At 36.5% G+C, this 14,161-nt stretch overlaps 1 protein-coding gene across 17 annotated transcripts in view; it reads right to left on the reverse strand.

The window, feature by feature from the left end:
* Positions 1 to 14,161, reverse strand: part of RPS6KC1 (ribosomal protein S6 kinase C1) — a 328,215-nt gene that overhangs the window by 269,820 nt on the left and 44,234 nt on the right. For all 17 annotated transcript variants that reach the window (XR_008509987.2, XM_054520581.2, XM_054520569.2 and 14 more), the window contains one exon: positions 4,447 to 4,562. Coding sequence is in view for 14 of the 17 variants with exons in the window: in XM_054520581.2 (XP_054376556.1) it covers positions 4,447 to 4,562 (116 nt within the window). In the remaining 3 variants the exon portion in view is untranslated. The remainder of the gene's footprint in view (positions 1 to 4,446; positions 4,563 to 14,161) is intronic.

Raw genomic sequence — 14,161 nt, forward strand, 5'->3', positions numbered from 1 at the left:
CAGAATTCTGAGGAGCAAGTCAAAATAGCTCAGTTGGGAGAGCATCAAACTGGAGGATTTTAGCAGGTGTTTCCAATACCTTCGGCCAGGTGTGGTGACTCACACCTGTATTCTCAGCACTTTGGGAGGCTGAGGCAAGAGAATTACTTAAGGCTAGGAGTTCAAGACCAGCCTGGGCAACACAGTGAGAACCTGTCTCTACAAAAAATTTAAAAATAAGCTGGGTGTGGTGGTGCATGTCCCAGTTACTTGGGAGGCTGAGGTGTGAGGATCCCTTAAGCCCAAGAGTTTGAGGTTAAAGTGAGCTATTATTGTGCCATTGCATCCCAGCCTAGGTGAAAAAAGTGAGACCCCAATTCTTAAAAAAAAAAAAAGTAAAATAATAAAATAATTTTAAAATTCTATGAGAATTTTTTGTTCACATGGATAAGCTGCCACTAAAAATTTTTATGGAAGTTCAAAGAACTCAAAATTGCCATAACAATTTTGAAAAAGTAAAGTGGGCAAACTTACACTAGCTGACTTCAATACTTAAAAAGCTACAGTAATCAAGACAGTATGGTTCTAGGATAAGAACAGGCATATAGATTAATAGAACTTATCAACAGTCCAGAAATAAGCCATCATATTTACAGTCAATTTATTTTCAGCAAGAGTCCCAAGGTGATTCGATGAGGATAGTCTTTTCAACAAATGATGCTCAGAATATTAGATATACACACACCAGAAGATGAATTTAGACTGTTCCTTCACACCGTATATAAAATGAACTAAAAATGAATCATAGACCTGTAACATTAAAACTTCTAAAAGTAAACACAGACGAAAATCTTCATGATCTTGGGATACTCGAAAAGTTCCTGGGTATGACAGGCATAACTCAAAAAAGGAAAAAGTATATATAAATTATACATCATATCAAAGCTAAAAGCTTTTGCGCTTCAAATGACACCATTAAGAAAACTAAAAGGCTACAGATTGGGGAGAATATATTTACAAATCACTTATCTGATAAGACTGTTTATACAGAATATATTCAGAACTCTTACAACTCAATGACAACCCAATCAAAAAAATGGGTAGATTTTAATGGACATTTCACCAAAGATATGTGAAAAAAGCAGAGGAAAACATGCTCAACATCATTAGCCATTAGGAAACTGAAATTAATACTATGGTGAAATGCCACTGCACACCTGCTAGAATGGCTACAGTTAAAAAATCAGACAATACCAAGTGTTGATGAGGTTGTGGAACAACTGGTAAGTTCAAACATTATTGGCTGTTTTCCTTTTGGAAAATAGTTTGGCAGTTTCTTAAAAACATGAACTTACCATAAGACCCAGCAATTCCTCTCCTCAGGAATCACCCAAGAAAAATGAAAACATATATCCACACAAAGATTTGTATGCAAATATTCACAGCAGCATTAGTCATAACAGCCAAAACGTAGAAACATCCAAACATGTCCATCAATTTACCAATGAATGAAGAAAATGTGGTATTATCTATACAATGAAATACATTTCAGCAACATAAAAGAACAAAATGCTGATACATAACATGAATGAAGCTCAAAAGCATTATGCTAAGTGAAAGAAACCTATATACATATGTTGTGAAGAAAACGCCACATATATTGTGTAATTCCATGTATTTGAAATGATGGGGAAAGACAAATCTATAGACAGAACAAGGTGGTTGTCCCAGGCTGGGGATGGAAAAGGGGATCACCATAGCAAGCAGACACAGAGGTGCAGTAATGGAAATGATCTAAAATTGGATGTTGGCCAGGCACAGTAGCTCACACCTGTAATCCCAGCACTTTGGGAGGCTGAGGCAGGCGGATCACTTGAGGTCAGGAGTTCAAAACCAGCCTGGCCAACATTGTGAAACCCTGTCTCTACTAAAAATACAAAAATTTGCCAGGTGTGGTGGCACACACCTGTAGTCCCAACTACTCGGGAGACCGAGGCAGAAGAATAGCTTGAACCCAGGAGGCAAGAGGTTGCAGTTAGCCGAGATCATGCCACTGCACTCTAGCCTGGGCAACAGAGTGAGATTCTGTCTCAAAAAAAAAAAAAAAGAATAAAATAAAATAAAATTGGATGTTGGTGATAGGTGCAAAACTCTATAAATTTACTGAAAATCAGTGAATTGTACAATTATAATTAGTAACTGTACTAATACTAATAAATAAACAACCAACCAGTGAAGAGTATGGGATGGAAAGGTATAGATAAAACAAGTTTGGCAATATACTGATAATTTCTGAAACCAGGCCATGGGTCATAGAAGTTCATTATACTATTCATTCTACTCTTATGTATGTGGTTTTTTAAAGTCAATGTAAGCAAGTGGCTATATGGTCATTCGCATGTGGCATCATCAATGTCTCTAAAGAGAAAAATAATCTATGATACCATAGCACACCCTGTGAATTAGCTACCCCAAAACCTTCTCCGCAGCCTTCATCCATGATTAGAACTAGAAAGCTAAGAGTCACCTTCCCAGACTCCTTCAAATTAAGGATGGGCATGTGACCCAGTTCTGGGCAATGAGATGTAAGAAGGACTATCTCTAGATCATGTTTCTGGGAAAGCTTTTTAAAACTGCCATGTTTCTTTTGGCCTTTTACCTTTCACACCTAAACCCAGAAACCTATGTCATTGATGACATTACTGAGCTCTATACCGGTCCTGGACTACCTTCCTCATTCATACTTCTTGTCATATGAAAAATAAATACCTTTTTTTTGTTCAAGCTAATGGAATGAGTTTTTTTTTTCTTGCTTGATTATCTCTATTTAAAATGACTGAATACCACTGTTCTGATATTCCCAAATCAGTATCCTGTTCCTGCCTAGCACACTGTTAAAGATAGTTCTAAGATACTTTCCAAGATTAGTTTGACTTCTCTTAAACTGTTCAATCTTTCACAAACTCTGAAAATGACAGTCTCATTTCCCAGTGACTTCCAGCAACAATTACAATCAGGAATTCCCATATCCAGAAGAAATACAATGAACAGGTAACTTTTACTTAAATTGTTTAAAGTCTTTAATAGGACTTCCATAATCCCTAATTTTTTTTAGCCATATGGCACGTGGTAATTTGCAAGACACAATTTCTATAAAGCAATATTCTTGTTTAATAATAAAGTCTTTTTCCATAAAAAACAGACTCCCTGACACATAGAAACAATTATAACAAAGAACAGCAAAGAGCTAAATACTCTTATCAATTTGACTTGGCCTTTATCCTAAAGATCTGCATAGGGCCATATGCAGAAACCACATTTATTATCTTAGCCTAATTTGCAGAATGGTGAAAAATTAAGCAACACGGTCAATCATCAGGAATGTTATTGTTACTACAAACTCTTCTATTACTATCATTATCTCTATTACTGTAAATTTGCAATATCTTTCAAAAGAACTTTCTTCAGTGGATAAAACAGATCATAAAAAATAAATTCCTGGGTGACGAAGCACTGGCAGAAAAAAATAAATAAATAAATAATCTGTGTAGATCCACTAAAATCAGAAAAATTAAATATCCCACTTTCATACATATCACTGGTTATATAGTCTAAGAAATTTAACTTATACAAGTGAGTAGATTTTAAAGAAGTAAAAACAATTAGGGCACAATCATTTAGATTTTTTTTTTTTAGAAGGCTAACTCAGTGCAACAGGGAAAATGTGATAATTAAATACAACGATATCAACTGACAACATATACCGATTCAGTTCAAAATAAATTAGAAAATTATTATTAAAAATAGTAAAAAAAAAAAAAACTTGAAAACATTACCTGTCTAGGAACTTAAAACACTAATATCCAATGATCTCCAGTAATATAATTCACACTGGCCTGCTCTCTAAAACTGTGCAGTTTTATAATTTTGTTATATCTTTATACAAGTCAATATAATAACAAATTTAATATAGAGTTACAGTGGCTTATATTCCAAGAGTAATCTGCCACTGAAAGACACTTCAAAAAGTGAAGGTAAGTACTGGAGTTTCATGATGCTTCATTTTTTTTAATGTATTTCAATTATGACAGAGAGAGTTAAATAATCTCCAAGCTCTTTGCATCAATTTTTTAAGATCCATGAATCAAAAATACTCAGGAGTCTGAGGCAATAGGAGGCTTGAGCCCAGGAACTCAAGGCTATAGTACGCCATGATCACACCTGTCAATGGCCACTGAACAGCAGTCTAACCAACAGAGCAGAACCAGTTCCTTTAAAAAAAAAAAAAGCATAAATTTCTATACTAAAAATAGGAAATATGCCATAAACATTATTATAGAGCTATTAATTTCTACTTTTATAGTGAATAACGAAATTCAGAAGTGGTATTTTTTATTTTACTTTACTACGAATTACAAAACAAAAGTATTTAATAAGATATAAAATATTCCAGAAAGACTACCAAACCTTGAAAAAGTCTTCAAGCTGTTTACTATTGTAAAGAGCAGGAATATTGGCAGAGAACTGTAGCAGGTCTTCAGCACATTGTCTTCTCTCTTCGATAACAGTTTCATCAAATCGCCCTACAATTAAATAAGAATCAACACTTAAGGGAAGAATGATCAAACACTGGTTTATGATAGTTTATGTCCACAGATCAGAAAGCAGCAGGAGGCCTATCACTTAGTTGCTTTGCTTACTATGCAAACTTCTGAAGTCAAATCTAATCTCTACAATAAGAATCAGCAGTACTCTCAGTAGAAAGAAAAATGTTTCTGATAAAACAAGAGACAAAGGTGTCAACTGATAAATAAATGGTACATTCATAATTTAGAGCCTGTCAATTTAAGAAAGTTAACATTTAAGAAGCTGGTGATTCGAAACTAAAGTTGAAAAGAGAATTTTAAAGAAGTGAAATGGTTTTCTATAGTAATCTAATACTGTAATTACTCCTATAATTTTCCCTTTTCTACTCTTTTTGATTTATAAAGAGGCTGAAGAGAGGAAATTATGAGAACATCTGTATTATCAGTGGGGCCAAAAACCTCAGCTTGAAGCAAAAAGCTTTTATGCTAAATTCCATGTGTGATGCTGTCAGCGTACATAACAGCATGCTTGTGAGAAAAAAGAACACACATACGGCACCAGTGAGTTCTGCTTTACACGGTGATCAAAAGGTGCTTTCCATAGAATTTTTAAATGATATGTACAATTTGAATGCTGATAAGACATTTTCAAATATGATCATTTTGTAGTACTCTTAGATTAGATTACCAGTTGACATTTATCATATGCCATGTACCATACTGATTGCAATAAAAAAATACACAATCAGAAAAGTAGCATCATCACATAAACATTTTAAGTGCCTTTGCAGAGTATTAACAGAAAACTGAGGCACAAAGAGATCCTAGTTATATAGGCAAGGCAAGTGCCTATATGACTGGCAAGTGAAACTGAACCACTAAAATACCCTCTGCCCAGTGTGTCTCATGCTTATGGTGAAGTGTCTATTTCACGATAACTAAAAGGACCTGAGTTCAAATACTACCTCTATCATTCACTAGCTATAAAATCTTAGGCAGATTATTTCCTCATTTTTAAAATGTAGGAAATGAATAATGTACTTAAGGTTCCCAGTTCCATGCCAGGCACACAGTAAGCACTTAATAGAATATCATGGTTCTTTGAATCTTCAAGTTCTATTATACTGACTAAAATACAGAGCATGCTAGCAAGCTTTTATTGACTGTGTGAGTGAATAACAAAAACTTTTAAAAGCCATGTAAAAATAAATAAATGTCTTACAGTGAAACGTTATCACAGATAATCTTTTTTTTTTTTTTTTTTTGAGACAGGGTCTTACTCTGTCACCCAGAGTGATCACAACCTCACTGCAGCCTCAACCTCCCAGGCTCAAGCAATCCTCCTACTTCAGCCTCCCAAGGAGCTGGGACTACAGGCACATGCCACCACAGCCAGCTAATTATTTTGTAGAGAGAGGGTCTCACTACGCTGCCCAAGCTAATGTCGAATTCCTGGATGCAAGTGATCCTCCCATATAGGCCTCCCAAAGTGCTGGGATTGTACTGCAGGCATGAGCCACTGTACCCAGCCTATAACAGGAAATCTTAACAGTGGATCCACACACAACCTCTTAGGCAATGGTTCATGGATGGGCTCCAGAGACAATAATACCACAGAATTCCATGCATATATATATACACAGGTACATTTTTCTAAGGATAGGGTCTATAACTTTTATCAGTATCTTGATAGAGCCTAGGACCAAATAAAGGTCAGCAGGCAAGTAGCAGTCAATTAGAGGATTCCTAACATTCTGTATACTGCTTTACTTACTATGGAATAGGCTGTCCGCTGCTATCCAAATATTTGTTCTTGCTTTCTTCCTCAATTTTTATTCAAAGGGGTACGTGACAGCCCAGGAAAAAAAAAAAAATTGTAATTGCCAGCTTGCTTTGCAGTTAGGCATAGACATAAACCAAATTCTGGCAAATAGCATATAAACAAATTATACTGTAGCTTCCCAGAAATCTTTTTAAAAGACAAATGACAAACAACCTCTCTCCCTTTCCTCTTTGTCCCTTCCCCCTTTCAAGAAGAACCAAGAAGTGGAAGGTTAAAAATGACACAAACAGGGTACAGTGGTGCAAACCTATAATCCCAGCTTCTCAGGAGGCTGAGGCCAGAAGGATCACTTGAGCCTAGGAGCTCAACTCAGCCTGGGCAACATAGCGAGACTACATCTCATTAAAAAATGACAGAGCAACAAGACAGGAGCTTGGATTCCAGATCACTGTGCAGCTGCCATGCTTGAGGCTATCTCCAAATCTTTTGCCATGAGGAAGAAATGGACTATCTTGAGTTTTCTCACAAATAACCAAACCCAACATAATCCATTATGCCACATTTGTTTTTGTTAGTTCTCAGTTCAAGTGCTCTCAGTTCAAGTGCAACAATTAAACTCAACCCTCCCAATAACAATACCAAATCTAAAATGACACTACTCGCTTACCTATCACTAATATTATCTAGAAACAAATCTGCAAGAACCCTAATAGGTAAAACCAATTCTCTGGCTTGAAAACAATCTAAATGACTTAATCTTAGGAAAAAATCTACTGGCCAACTAGATTAAATGCTCATTATTCCTTATTTTGCCTAAATAAGAAAGTATGAATCAGTGCTTATGATTATAGTCCAATATAGTTATCTCTTAAAGAAAAAAGTAAATTCAAGTGCCTATAAATTAATATTAGTAATTGTGTAAACATCTAAAAGCTTAGAACAATAACCTAGAAAATGCAAACATTATTTTATGCTTTGACCCACTATAGTACCTGAGAATATCTTTAAATGCATTAACTACTTGTTGAGAAATCTTAATGGAAGTCTTCTTAATATTTAATAGTACTCTAAAAAGATCTTATTTCTATCTGAAACAAATAGAAAAAAAATTGGAGGCTTTAATCTTCCCCATTAAGCTAAAGTAAAACACTTAAGCAATGGAATAAATGTCAAAAGCATATCTTCTTGTACTTCTATTGATTTATTGTTTCTATTCCACTAAACTTTGATAAGCAGATATGAATTGAGACATTTTTTTCAGAGTAGTGCACAACCAAAAATAAAGGGTTATGCATTAAACAAGCTTCAATTACTTTGAATCCTATTATCAGAACAAATACAATAAAGGAACATGCTCATTTCTTTGTTCCTAAAATACTTCAGAATAACAACAGAAGAATGGTATTAAGTGGGCAAAGGACATGAACAGACAGACACTTCTCAAAAGAAGATACAGTCAACAAACATGAAAATATGCTCAACATCACTGACCATTAGAAAAATGCAAATCAAAACCATAATGAGACACCACCTCACGCCAGTCAGAATGGCTATTATTAAAAAGTCAAAAAATAACAGATGCTGGCGAGGTTGCACAGAATAGGGAATGCTCATAAACTGTTGGTGGGAGTGTAAATTAGTTCAGTCCCTGTGGAAGGCATGTTTGAGATTTCTCAAAGAACTAAAATAAAATTACCATTTGACCCAGCCATCCCATTACTGGGTATATACCCAAAGGAAAACGAATCATTCTACCAAAAAGACACCTGCACTCTCATGTTTATCGTAGCGCTATTCACAATAGTAAAGACATGGAATCAACCTAGGTGCCCATCAACAGTGAACTGGATAAAGAAAATGTGGTACATATACACCATGGAATACTACAAAGCCATAAAAACGAATGAAATAATGTCCTCTGCAGCAACATGGATGCAGGTGGAGGCCATTAACTTAAGTGAATTAACACAGGAACAGAAAACCAAATACCACATGTTCTCACTTATAAGTGGGAGCTAAATACTGGGTACACATGGACACAGAGATGGGCACAACAGATATTGAGAACTCCAAAAGTGGGGATGGAAAGAAAGAGATAACTGTTAAGAAACTATCTATTGGGTACTATATTCATTATTTGGGTGGTAAGTTCATTTGAAGCCCAGATCTCAACACCACACAATATACCCAGGTAACAAACCTGCAAATGTACCTGCTGAATCTAAAATAAACTAATGTTTTCCCATTTCCTGATAATAATAAAATTTTTAAGAGACCATTAACACATGAATAGACAAACAACTGACTGGGAGAAAACATTTGCAAAACATCAAACTACTGGTGTCTAAGATATACAAAGAACTCCAGCCCCACAAAATAGGCAAAAGATGTAAACAGATACTTCAAAAAAAAAAGATATATGAGTGGCTAATAAGCATGTGAAAAAATCTTTAGCCTATTAGTCATCAGGAACTGAAAGTTAAAACCACAATAAGATACCATTACACATGCCCCAGAATGGCTAAAATTAAAAAGGCTGATAATGCCCAATGTTGGTAAGAGTGTGAAGCAGCCAGAAATTTCATACATCGTTGATGGGAATATCAAATGATACAAGCACTTTTGAAAAGTCTCTTAGTTCCTTATAAAATAAAACATACACCTATCTTATGATCCAGAAATTATATTCCTAGGTATTTACCCAAGAGAAACATATGTCCATATAAAGATGTTTATTGTAGATTTACTTAAAATTGCCCCAAACTGGAAACATTCGAGGTGCCCATTGGCAGGACAGTGGATAAACAGAGTGTGGTACATTTAAACTAAACAGCAATAACAAGGAATGAACCTCTGATGAACACAATAGTATGGATGAATCCCAAAAACATGCTGCAGGAGGGAAGCCAGACATGAAAAGTTTGTATAGCGTGATTCCATTTAAAATCCAGGATGTACAAAACTAATATATAGTAGAAAAAGTTCCTTCTGGGTAGCTTGAGGGCAGGGATTGACAGGGAAGGGGCAAGAAGCAAACTTTTAGGTGTTGGTAATGCCCTATATCTTGATAGGGGTTTGGGTTATACAGGTATATGTTTGTCACACATACAATGGGATACTTAAGATTTGTGCATTTAACTGTGTGTAAACTTATCTAAACAAAATGTAAACAAATACTGAACTCTTATTAATGACAATATGTTAAAATATGTATGGGTGAAAGACACTGGTATCTGCACTTTATGCTGAAATGCATAAAAACAAGACAGATTATGGAAGGATGTATGATAAGGAAAATATAGCAGTATGTCACTGTCCACATCTTTCAACTTGTCTATATGCTTGAAAATTTTCACAATAAAATGTTGCGTAAAGTCTACTACAAAGAAAAAAATAGTACTCGTAGCATAAATGAAAAAACACAGATGAATTTTAATGAAATAACTTCTAGAACTAATATATTTAATAAAGACAACCTAACTTGAAAATTTTCAAAAAAGTAGCAGCAAGATTCCACAGTCATCCTAATGGCAGACAATAACCTTGCAACCATTCTCTACTTGTGTATCCTTCAACATAATCAAAATTTCACTTGAAAGGCTGTAACAACATGAGAAATCATAATCAGGTGCTTCTCCTACTACAGCTTTGAATTTCCATTCGTAGTACCAATGTTTATTTTCCTGTGAACAGAGTAGAAAAATTATAGACATAGAAACATAGAAAACGCAAAACAAATTTTTCCCGAGGTTTACAGTGCAGTATTATATAACTCATCTTATTGAATTTTGATTTACTGCTCTTCACAGATACTGCATTTTTTTACAAATTTAAGATTTGTGGCAACATTTTTCCAACAGCATGTGCTTACTTTATGTCTCTGTGTCACATTTTGGTAAATGTCACAATCAAACTTTTTCATTATTATTATATCTGTTGTAGTGATCTATGATCAGTAATCTTTGGTACTGGCATTTGCAATACAATAACATTGTTTTGAGGCACCACAAACCACAAGAATATAAAACGCAAACTTAGTTGATAGATGTTGTGTGTGTTCTGACTGCTCCACCAACCAGGTGTACCCAATCTCCCTTTCCTCAGGCCTCTGTGTTCTCTGAGACACAACAATATTGAAAGTACGCCAATTAACCTCTACAATGGCCTCTAAGTGTTCAAGTGAAAGGAAGAGTTACAGGTGTCTCACTTTAAATCAAAAGCTGGAAATAAGGCAGGGTGCAGTGGCTTACACCTATAATCCCAATACTCTGAGAGGCTGAGGCGGGCTGATCAGTTGAGCCCAGAAGTTTGAGACCAGCCTAAGTAACATGGTGAAACCCTGTCTCTACCAAAAAAAAAAAAAAAAAAAAAAATTAGCCGGGCATGGTGGCACATGCCTGTAAGTATGCCTGTAAGTAGTCCCCTGTAGTCCCAGATATTCAGGAGGCTGAGGAGGGAGGACTGCTTGAGTCCCAAAGTTCAAGACTGCAGTGAGCCATGATCGCATCACTACACTCCAGCCTCACAAATAGAGCAAGACTCGGTAAGGAAGGCGTAACACAAACCAAGAAATGTTGAAAGTTAGGCCTCTTGCACCAGTTAGCCAAGTCGTGAATACAAAAAACAAGTTATTGAAAGAAATTAAAAGTGTTACTCCAGTGAACACATGAATGATAAGAAAGTGAAGCAGCCTTATTGCTGATACGGAGAAAGTAAACCAGCCCCAACATTCCCTTAAACCAAAGCATACTCCAGAGCAAGGCCCTAACTCTCTAATTCTATGAAGGCTGAGAGAGGTGAAGAAGCTGCAAAAGAAAAGTTGGAAGCTAGCAGAGGTTGGTACACGAGGTTTAAGGAATGAAGCCATCACCGTAACATAGAAGTGCAAGGTGAAGCAGCAAGGGCTGATCTGTAGAGGCTGCTTCAAGTTATACAGAAGATCTAGCGAAGATCATTGATAAAGATGGCTACACTAAAGAACAGATTTTTAATGGAGACAAAACAGCCTTCTTTTGGAAGAAAATGCTATCCAACACTTTCATACCTAGAGAGGAGAAGTCATGCTTGTTTTCCACACTTCGAAGCACAGGCTGACTCTTCTGTTAGAAGCTAATGCAGCTGGTGACTTTAAGTTGAAGCCAATGCTTACCGACCATTCCGAAAATCCTAGGGCCTTTAAGAATTAGGCTAAATCACTCTGCCTGTGTTCCATCAACAGAAAAAGCCTCGATGACACTACATCTGTTAATAGCATGGTCTACCGAATATTTTAAAACCACTGTTGAGATCTATTGCACATAAAAAAAGATTCCTTTCAAAAAAAATTTTTTTGAGACAGAGTCTCACTCCATCCCAGGCTGGAGTGCAGTGGCGCAATCTCAGCTCACTGCAGCCTCCACCTCCCGGATTCAAGTGATTCTCCTGTCTCAGCCTCCTGAGTAGCCGGGATTACAGGTACACACCACCATGCCTGGCTAACTTTTGTATTTCTAGTAGAGACGGGGTTTCACCATGTTGGCCAGGCTGGTCTTGAACTCCTGACCTCGTGATCCACCCGCCTTGGCCTCCCAAAGTGCTGGAATTACAGGTGTGAGCCACTGCACCCTGCCCTTTCAAAATATTATTGCTCACTGACAATGAATCTGGTTCACTCGAAGCTCTGGTGGAGATGTACCAGGAGATTAATGATGTTTTCATGCCAGCTAACACAACATCAATTCTGCAGTCCATGGGATCAAGGAGTAATTTTGTACTTCCAATCCTCCTTATTTACCTATATATTTCTGTGTGTATATAATATATATAAGCCACTCCCTCACCCCCAATTACCCAACAATGGTTTATTATTTATTATTTATTTAAGAAATACATTTCATAGGCTATAGATGACATACAAGTGATTCCTCTCACAGATCTAAGCAAAATAAGTTGAAAACCTTCTGGAAAGGATTCACCATCCTAGATGCCATTGACAACATTTGAGAGAAGGTAAAACTATCAACTTTTTTTTTTTCTTTGATACAGTGTCTCGTGCTGTCACTCAGGCTGGCGTGCAGTAGCGCGATCTCAAATCACTGCAACCTCTGCCTCCCGGGTTCAAGCAATTCTCCTGCCTCAGCCTCCCGAGTAGCTGGAATTATAGGCGTGTGCCACCATGTCCGGCTAATTTTTCACCATGTTTGCCAGGCTGGTCTCGAACTCCTGACCTCAAGTGATCTACCCACTCTGCCCTCCCAAAGTGTTGGGACTATAGGCATGAGCCACCACGCCCGGCCAACATTAATAAGATTTTAGAAGTTGATTCTAACCCTCCTGGATGACTTTGAGGAGTTCAAGACTTCAGTGGAGGAAGTAACTGCAGATGTGGTAGAAATAGCAAGAGAATGAAAACTGGAAGAGGAGCCTGAAGATGTGACTGAATTGTTGCAATCTCATGATAAAAATTAAATGAACGAAGAGTTGCTTCTTATGGACGAGCAGAGAAAGTGGTTTCTTGAGAAGGAGTCTACTCCTGGTGAAGATGCTGTGAACATTGTTGAAACGACAACAAAGGATTCTGAATGTCACATACACTTAGTTGATAAAGCAGTCACAGGATTTGAGAGGACTGACTCCAATTTTGAAAGAAGTTCTACTGTAGGTAAAATGTTATCAAACACCATCACGTTACAGAGAAATCTTTTGTGAAAGGAAGAGTCAATGGATACAGCAAATCTCATTGTTGTCTTATTTTAAGAAATTGCCACAACTACCCCAACCTTCAGCAACCACCACCCTGATCAGTTGGCAGCCATCAATATGGAGACAAGATGCACCACGAGCAAAAAGACTACCACATACTGAAGGCTCAGATGAAAATTAGCATTTTTAGCAACATAGTATTTCTTAATTAAGGTATGTACATTTTTAAAGACATAGTGCTACTACACACTTAATAGACTACAGTACGGTATAAACACAACTTTTATACGTACTAGGAAACCAAAATATTCTGTGTGACTCACTTTATTGCGATGGTCTGAAACCAAATCTGCAATATCTCTGAGGTATACCTATATATTTCTGTGTGTGTATAATATATATAAGCCACTCTCCCACCCCCAATCACCGAACAATGGTTTATTAAAAGCTGTGGAGGGGAGGGAATTAAATCCAAACATTCTAACTAAGCTCATTAATCACTAAAAATAAAGCCTCTCTGTTTGATTTATAAGCTGTCTTTGGAATCTTCTCTATGTTGTTTTTATTATTTAGAAGAACTCCTAAATAGCAGAGTTTACAACTTTTTTAAATGCACATGTTAGTCATCAAAAGCTAGTTCATAGAACTAAAACTTATCCTTGACCAATATGAAATTATCTAGAAAAGCTTAATGTTGATGATTCTTAACTATATCAAAAGTTCATTCACAGAGTAAAAAGAAAGAGAGAGGTCAAGATTCTCTGGATTAAATTCTCTCTAGCCAAACAGCACCAGGAACACACTTGTAGTTAAACAAGCTGAATTTATTACTTCTTACAACTAAGGAGAATACATACCATTGGGAACACTGGGGCATTTCACCAAGAGGGTATCAGAAAGGACTTACAGGGCTTTGGCTTGTGTTAGGGAAGGGTTCAAGGAAATGGGGTTCTGCCCTGGATTGGACACTGTCAGGAAGTGGAGGTAATTCTATGATTCTCTCAATTCTAATTCTATGATTCTATAATTTTTTAATATATCTTACTATGAAGCAGGAAAAATGAAGCAAGGCTAAGGTTATGATTTATAAAGAAGCAGTAGTCATTCATTGTAACCAGAATGAGCATATCTG

Source organism: Pongo abelii, chromosome 1, assembly GCF_028885655.2.
Source record: "Pongo abelii isolate AG06213 chromosome 1, NHGRI_mPonAbe1-v2.0_pri, whole genome shotgun sequence".
Classification (NCBI taxonomy): domain Eukaryota; kingdom Metazoa; phylum Chordata; class Mammalia; order Primates; family Hominidae; genus Pongo; species Pongo abelii.